The sequence below is a fragment of the Mandrillus leucophaeus genome, unplaced genomic scaffold (genome assembly GCF_000951045.1).
Source record: "Mandrillus leucophaeus isolate KB7577 unplaced genomic scaffold, Mleu.le_1.0 Scaffold1566, whole genome shotgun sequence".
NCBI classification, from domain to species: Eukaryota; Metazoa; Chordata; class Mammalia; order Primates; family Cercopithecidae; genus Mandrillus; species Mandrillus leucophaeus.
In genome coordinates this window covers 224,730-234,069 of record NW_012101550.1, presented here as the reverse complement: position 1 = coordinate 234,069, position 9,340 = coordinate 224,730, and the positions used below count along the sequence as shown (strand labels likewise).

Here is a 9,340-nt window from a genome sequence, read left to right as displayed (position 1 = left end):
CCTGAGTCCTAGATCTGTTTGTTATTAGCTATGTGAATTTGGCAAGATACTTAAGTCTGAGGCTCAGTTTCCTCAAATTTATGAAATGCAGTGCACAGAGTTGTGGCAAGCAGTATATGAAACATATCAAGTGTTTAGCGCAGTAGATGCTTTATAACTAGCAGCTGTTGATAGTCTGTCATGTTCAATTTTAGTTTCTCTACCTAAATCCCTCGACTAATATTATCTCCAGTCAAGTTGTTCCTTCTCATCATCCTTTCAACACATGATGACTGTTTTTATTTATGTGAATTTCTCATGTTTTCCTATTTTACCTGCACCTGGTCTCATATCCAAATTTGATTTATTCTTGAATTCTCCCTGCTCAAGTCTAGTAACCTTTTTTATTCTAGTCTTCACTGATTTCATTTTCCTTAAAATTTTTTCTGCAAGTGTTGTCTATACTACATGGTTTAATGTATACTTTCATATTGCTTAATGTTTACAAATGTGTCTCAGTAACATCACTTCTGCTCTCAGAGCTTGGGGCTAGTTTATATTTTGCATCTCTAAAGGGAAGCCAGTAAACTGTTTAACTTCTGGTTTTATGTACCTTTCTGAGAGATTCTTTTAACCAGCTGAATACAGAGCTTAAGCCATTTGTTTACCAATCCTGGAGGCACTAAGTGGGCAATCAATAGGGGCTGCTTTTTTCCCCTTCCCAAATGGTGAACAGAATGCTTGGAAAGCACCTCATTCCAATTGGGGAATTAAAGGATTAGGATTATGCTTTCAAGTTAAAGGAATGTTTTTTACTTTCCTTGTGGGAATGAATGCATAAAAATTATTACAGTAGGGAGTTGGAAAGAAGGGTAGGCAGGTGCTGTGTTTGTTTTCTTTTTCTTCTTAGCTTTTTTTTTTTCTTAGCTTTTTTATTGGTTGGATGAAAAACTGTAGAAACCAAGAAAGAAAAAATAATTACGATAAAAAGGAAGACGTTAGAAATTATCAAGCAAGCAAAAAGCACAGAGGTTTATCTGGCTATAAGTAAATGGGCTGACCTTCAGCCAAAAATTAAGTAGATCTTTTATCATGTATGAAATAATTATTGAATGCTTACTGCACGCTAAACAAGAAAGTAGGCACTAGAGATGTACAAACACATGCGTGAACTCAAGGAGCTCAGGAGCTTAACAACAGGAGGTAGGACCCAAGAGGTAAAGTGTAAGAAGTATCAAGATAGAGGGAGCTAAAAAGATCTAATATTCTCTTTTTGAATCCAAGTAAAAATACAAAAAGAGAGCACTAAATATTCTAATAGTTAATAGGAAAATAATTCCAATAGTTATAATATTAAATTAAATATTCTAATAGTTAATAGGAAAAAAGACTACAACTAAGGAGTTTAAAACTAACCAAATAAATGCATAAAAGTACCTATTTATGGACCAATAATGACAGTATCGGTGAAGGATCAAGGATTGTGATTAATTCTACTCTGTGTGTGTCTGTGTCTGTGCATGCGTGCATGTGTAGAGAGAGATAGAAAGAGAATCCCTAAGTATTTACTTGAAACACACTTGTTAAAAGCATATATCATTTTTGGGAAAAGCAGTATAGCAGAATGGTTAAGAGACCCAATTTTTGGAGCCAGACTCCGGGTTTGAATCTCAGCTCTAATAATCGACAGCTTCGTGAACTTGCGCAGGTTACTTTACTTCATTATGTCCCAGTTTCTGGGTCTGTACAATTAGGACAGCAACAGTATTTACCTCACAGGTTATTATGTGTAGGAGCTTAGAGTCTAGCATGTAGTAAGGACAATATAAGAATATAAGCTTGACATTATTCTTACATGCTTTTACAAGAAATATAAGGGAAGATAGAATGTATAGTGACCAGAAAAATGGATATGAAATCAGAAATTTTGAATTTTTTCCACTTTTATTGCTTCTTTTTGTGATTCTAAGCCAGTTGTTTATTCCTGTGAACTACTTTCATCCCTGTCAGAAAGAGGATAGATACTGTTAATTCCATTTCCAAAAATTCTCAAATTCTGTGATTAGTTTGAACACCTGTTTATATATGTGTCACTATCATGAATCCAAGAAAAATTATTCTCCATGCAACTTGGAACATGTAATTGTTTTTGTGCTTTGGGTAGTTCTATATCCCAAGTTTAGGGACTAGAAGCCAATAAGCAAAATGTGACCTCTTTATGGATGAACTATAAAATTAAACTAATGAATTAGTTTTTCCTAATATCCACTTAAGATTTGAGAACAGACGTGAGCTCATTCTTTTTGGTTTTCTTTTTAGCTTTCTGCATCGTTAAGATTCTGAAGTCAACACTGGAGTTAATTTTATTTATTGCACGATGAAGGCAACCTGAAAAATTCAGTTTTCTTCACTCTTAAACGCCTTTAATGAGACAACATATGACTAAATTTTTTTAAACTAAGAAGTTACAAGGTGAGTACCACATAAAACATCCGATGACAAATAGTGTCAGGTAGAGAATTCACTGCAAGCCTTACTTACCCCCCCCACACACATCTGATTACCAAAAAAAAAAAAAAGACTGACTTTAACGTCTGCTGCCAAGTTATCTAGTTTATGTGCAGAAAGGACACAAAAGGAAGCAAAACTCTTCTAGCCATTTCTATGGTTATATAAATTGTAGCGCTTACTGGTTCCTTGAAGTCATTCCAATGTGTGTTCACTCACATACAATCGTACATGTGAGTGTATCACTATAACCCACATCTCCTAAGCTGAATTCAAAAGTTGTCCAGGTGCAGACTCATCCACTCAGTGTATGCACTTGTAGCATAGCAGTCATGCACTAATAAGCAATGCTATAATGAACAAATGTGCAACACCTCATATGATTGTTCTAAAGTGCCTGTGAAATACATAAACATAGAAGACATCTGACAGGTAGCAGATAATAAATGTAGTTACTGTATCACTATATATTTTTCATTTTACATGCTAATATTTGTTACATATTAAAGTACCTTAATATTTTAGAAGTTGTTATAGAAATATAGTCACCTGAAAAGTAATATTGAATTATTAAAATCACCTAGTATACTGTATTTTCATTGAAGATAATCACAATAATAATAAGTGATTTAGTTTAATCAATGGCCCTGGATGCTGATGTATGAAACGTATTGACCAGAATGTACTAAAATGGTTAAATTTGATGATCTTCATAGTTTTTGAAATCAGTTAACAAAAAGGGAAGGTCTCTTTTTCCTTATGGCTATAAAAAAAAGGAACAAATGCAAATATTTTCTGAATTTAGCAAGAGGTTTTGGGTGATAAATTAATGTGGCACATGTGCATAAAGAGAGGAGCTGGCACACCACTGATGATTGCCAGGCAGGTAGGTCCTGCTTCTTTCCTGGCTCTCCCTTTCTCCATTTGTCCAGGGAATCAGGATGCAGGATGTCATTATCAAGAAACTCCACAGAAAGGAACAATTTAAACTGCCAACATCTATACTGCATATCAAACAAAGGAAAAATAATGTTCAATGCTTAATATTACTTTTTAGCAGTTCACTAGAGTACATTTTCTGAGAATTAAAATCTCTGATAGGTAAAGCACCACAGGGCTAATAAGAAATGCAACACTTGGTGTAATTTATTAAATATTTCTTTAATTACTATTATGTTCATGCATTACTTTTTACATAAAAGATACAGGAAATCTCTGGGTGTGGTGGCTCATGCCTGTAATCTCAGCACTTTGGGAGGCTGCGGCGGGCGGATTACCTGATGTCAGGACTTCAAGACCAGCCTGCCCAACGTGGTGAAATCCCATCTCTACTCAAAATACAAAAAATTAGCCGGGTGTGGTGGCATGCACATGTAATCCCAGGTACTCGGGAGGTTGAGGCAGGAGAATCGCTTGAACCCGGGACGGGGAGGTTGCAGTCAGCCGAGATCACGCCACTGCACCCCAGTCTGGGCGACAAGAGTGAAACAATGTCTCAAAAAAAAAAAAAAATCCAGAAAATCAAGTCCGAAAAACAAGAACATTTTTAGTAATGAAAAAGTCAATTAACCATAACTAATCAATAATCAATAATCCTTTTCTCAATTATCTGAGTAATGTTAAGGATTCATTAAAAAGTTCTGCTGGTCTTTCACCATGAAACCCAGGATCCCTTTTTATTCTATTATGCTTTTCCATTCTCACATCTAAATTAAAAGCAGCGGTGTGTTTGTTCCCTTAGAAGGGTCTCTTCTATTTGTTATTTCTCCTTATTTGCCCTTGCCTGATTAAGGTCAAGTTCCAGGCTTACCTTCCCTGGAGAGTTTTCACTCATTTTCCTTTGTTAACTACTCTGCATGCTGTTCAATTATTTCAATACCTTAACTATATAACTTCAAATAATATAAACAAACAATACTGATATTATATACATATATATCAACACACATTTATAGAAATGTCTGTATTGTTCTTTGTTTCTTGTGCGTGGGTCTTGTATCTCCAACTAGATGCCAAGTGCTTTACAGACTAATTCAGAAATCTGATTCTCTATGGCATGATACAGAAACTGATTCCCTATGGCATAATTGATTTTTGTAGTTTGTTCCTCTGAGAATTTGCTCATCAATAAATGTGTTTTGATTATTATTTAGTATTTTGCTTCTCAGTTAATGCCTATGTATTTCACTTTCAGCTCACTGCAACCTCCACCTCCCAGGCTCAAGCGATTCTCATGCCTCAGCCTCCCAAGTAGCTGGGATTATAGGCATGCACCACCACACCTGTATAATTTTCATATTATTAGTAGAGATGGGGTTTCTCCATGTTGGCCAGGCTAGTCTCAAACTCCTGGCCTCAAGTGATCCACCTGCCTTGGCTTCCCAAAGTGCTGGGATTACAGGTATGAACCACTGCGTCCAGCCTGTTCATAATCCTTTACTCCTTCCTTCCCTGTATGTGGAGTACATTTACCCACTCCATTAATTTTGAGCTTGGCCATGAGACTTGCTTTGGTTTGTGATCTGTGGGCAGATGGAACATATGCCACATCCAAGCAAGAAGCACAGGAGACACTGCAGGTTTTTGCCAACCTCTTTTGCAAATGCTCTTTGCAGTGAGAACAGCATGTCCCTGTTAGGTCGGCTTCTTCAGCCTGGGCCTTGGAATGAGAAGCTTGCACAGAGTAGACCTGCAGTTGACCCACAGTTTGAAGCAGAGCACAACCAAATTACAGCCTTGTTTCATGAATGAGAAGTAACTTTTCTAAATCACTTATACTTTAGAGTTGTTTTCTACACAGAAAAGCTGACTAATACAGGACCTTAGAATTAATCTAACTTCATTTTACATGTCATGAGAGAGGTTTAGATTTTTATGGTTTGCTAATGGAAGAGTTATGGCATGAATTGTGAACTACTGATTTTTAGTTCTTTTAAAAAAATACACACAAAATGCCTGGCTGTTTTGTTATCCTAAAATTTGGAGAAATATAACTCAAATTGTTTGAAATTTACGGCCTTAGTACTATCTGGAACTGCCCTCTTAGACTATCATTAGATTCTAGAGAATAGGTAGAAGAAAATCTAGAAACTAAACAAAATGTACTTTCAGTATAAAATAGGATATACTTCTACGTGGAAGATATTAATCTGTCTTAGGTCCAGGCTTGTTTGGTAGGAGATAGAATGAAATGCAGTAATCTTTGTGCATTCCTTTCAGGCCCAAGTCTTTCATATGCATTGTTAATCTAAAATATATATTTTAAAGTCTTCCATTGTAAACAACTACTTTATCATAGAACATTCTTATTTGAAAATGGATATAATGTCTTAGTAAGTTATCTCCTTGATTTCCATGACAAAATCTACCGTATACTTTGATGCTAAGTGGGGAATTCCAAAATCTTAACTGTTTCCTTTGCAAAATTCAGGTGCAAACAGCCCTGTCATTATGTGCTTCAGTTCATCAGAACTTTAACTTGGTCCTGAAGTTTATGTTATGCTTTTGTATTCTTAGAATGAATTCATTTTCTTAACTCTGTGACATTTGTTACTAAAAATTCAGAGTAGATTACTAGTTTACTTCTAATAGAAATAACTAACACACCTACTTTCTTTACCATATCAATTTTTTGAAAGTAAAACCAGTTATATGTAGCATTATTTCTCCCACTACTTATGGGAAAAATAATACTTCATGTTTTAGGTAATGAGTGTCTTATTGAACAACCACTTATAACTATCTTTTTTGTTGTTGTTGTTTATTGTGCTTCTCCTAACAAAGGAAACAAAATGTAATAAACCAGATCGGGTAACCAATGGATATTCTTTGTCTAAATTTCATCTCTCCCCTTATTTGGTCATACACAAATCTTACCTTTGTGAAAAAACATCTCGGTAAGGACTGCCATGTTGTAATGCAATTCCATATCCCCGATCAGCAACAGTATTTCCAATGGTGTAAAAGGAACAATCTGGGTCATTGATAGCCACATATTCCAATACAGCTGCATCCCATACAAAAGCATAATTTCCATATTTTACCTGTGAAAAAATGAAGAACAAAAGAAGAAATAGGGTTTAAAGTTGGAATTTTAATTTACATAGACAGGATGAAAAACATTACATTTGTATATATTTAATTATGCCAAAAATAATAGAACATACAGTCGTCCTTCAGTATCTGTTGGGGTTTGATTTCAGAACCCCTGTGGATACCAAAATCCAGGGATACTCAAGTCCTTTATAAAATGGCATAGTATTTGCATATAATCTCTATACATCCTCCAGTATACTTAAATCATGTCTAGATTACTTATGATACCTAATACAATATGCATAGTATGTAAACAGTTGTTGCACTGTATTGTTTTTAATTTGTATTTTTATTATATTATTACTCTCTATTGTGTTTTAAAAATATTTTCAGTTCATGGCTGGTTGAATCTGCATCTGCAGAACCTGCAGATATGGAGGGCAGACTGTATTTCTAAGTAAACTTTTATTCTGAATGAGAATTTGTACTTTGGTTAATTTATAGCTCTGTTCCGAAAACATGGAAAAGGTCAAATGTTTACTATACTTTTAGGCCACGTTGCTTGTAGTAAAATGATCCTTGAGTGGAAAATGTCATTTGGATTGAGAGAACAAAAAATCCATGAAAGGAAGCCATGTCTTTGAGCTTCTACCATTTCAGTGATTCGTGTGACTGGGACTGTCCCTTTTGGGGACCCTGAAAGTTATGCCTTTGGAGTTATTACAAGAGCTACTGATGACTTGTGTTACCAGGCTTCTAAGCCAGGTGGGTTTCTGCACTCACTCAACATAGGTATCATGTTGCATGTCATCCCTGTTCTAAATGAAAGCTGCAAGTACAACTCACATTGAAGAAAAATGAGCAATGCTGCCCTGCTGATGAGCTACATCTCCTGTCCTATATCCTTCTAAATTAATCTATTATCGCATGTGGCCTGTGGATATCTTGCAGCTGAACTTAGAAGAAAATTCCCTGGTGGGCATTGCAATGAGGAAAATACAACGATTCCACAACTTCCTCTATCATCATTTTTGAAACATAACTTTACTCTGGTTCACTTACAATGTCTTTAGTGATTATTTTTTCCCCCTCAGTAATGACTCATACACTGAGTCACAAATTTACCCCCCTCAAAAAAAGCCTGACCTACTACCCTAAGCATCTCAATAAAGTATATTTTCACTTTATTACATGTAAAAATGGACTTAAGGAATTCATAAAATAAATAGAAGTAATAGTTAAACTCCAAGGTTAGTTTGCTTATATTAAAAGAATAATGCAACATTACTAAACAAGGAAAAGCAACACTGGTTTAGTATTGGAAATGTTACTGGGGTGACAGTATATCTTACGAATGAGGCTTTATAAAACTTTTAAATGATCTTTCAATAGACACAAGAAAGATACTTGGCAAAATTATAAACAGTTATCTATCTATTATCTATCTAGTGGTAAACCAGGAATAAAGAAAATCCATTATGAGATACAGAATGCTTCAAACAACAGCAAACCTATTTCAAGCTTAAACTCTCACTGCATTACCATTAAAGTAAAGAAAATGATGCCTACTATTAACCCAAAATTAACATTATTGTAACAACTTTATCCTATGCAAGAAAGGATGGAAGCAAAACTATGATTTCAATCTATTAGGAAAAAATTATCATCCAGTAGAGACAAAATTATCATTATTTGATGATATATTTAAGAAGCCCATCAGAATCAAGTGAAAAAGTATTTTAAAAATTCAGATTTCAAAAAATAGATTGATCGTAAATGGATATATACAAATGATTTGTTTTTCTATTAATATATTAATGAGATGATAGTTTGAATAAAAATATCTATGTACACTAAATACAAATACAGAGAGATAAATTTAACAATAAATTAGTAGGAGCTATATGAAGAACACCTTAACACTTGACTGAAGACGGCTTGAACAAGTTTCTGGATAGATATAACATATTCCTAAGAATGCGGACGCATAATTACAAAAGACATTTAAATTTTCCTCAGATTCTCCAATACAAAATGTAATTCTAAATAAAATGCCCAAAGTTTATTTTAGAACTTCTTAAGAGCTTTGCAAATTTAATTAGGAGAAAACAGATAAGAATAGTAAAGAAATTTTGAAAATTAAAAAAATAATAATTATCGGAGACTTAGAATACCAAGTAATGAGACAAGCTATAAAGCTTAAAAATAAAACAGCACAAAATGTATTTCAGAATAGAAAATCAGTGGAACAGAACAAAAGCCTACTGTTTTTAAAAGTATTTAAATGTCATATAAAGACTGTATTAGACTGCATAGTATTCCATAGCATATATGTGCCACATTTTTTTTATCCAGTCTATCATTGATGGGCCTTTGGGTTGGTTCCAAGTCTTTGCTATTGTGAATAGTGCTGCAGTAAACATACATGTGCATGTGTCTTTATAGTAGAATGATTTATAATCCCTTGGGTATATACCCGGTAATGGAATTGCTGGCAGTTCATGTCCTTTGCAGGGACATGGATGAAGCTGGAAACCATCATTCTCAGCAAACTAACACAGGAACAGAAAACCAAACACCACATATTCTCACTCATAAGTGAGAGTTGAACAATGAGAACACATGGACACAGGGAGGGGAACATCACACACCAGGGCCTGTTGTGGGGTCAGCGGGCTAGGGGAGCGATAGCATTAGGAGAAATACCTAATGTAGGTGACAGGTTGATGGGTGCAGCAAACCATCATGGCACGTGTATACCTATGTAACAAACCTGCACGTTCTGCACATGTATCCCAGAACTTAAGTATAATAATAA

General features: G+C 34.8%; 1 protein-coding gene across 1 annotated transcript in view; it reads right to left on the bottom strand.

The window, feature by feature from the left end:
• The window catches only part of GRID2 (glutamate receptor, ionotropic, delta 2), a gene marked incomplete at its 5' end in the record, with an annotated part of 361,187 nt that overhangs the window by 137,528 nt on the left and 214,319 nt on the right, over positions 1–9,340 (bottom strand). The window contains one exon of the mRNA XM_011975477.1: positions 6,364–6,530. Within this exon, the coding sequence (XP_011830867.1) occupies positions 6,364–6,530 (167 nt within the window). The remainder of the gene's footprint in view (positions 1–6,363; positions 6,531–9,340) is intronic.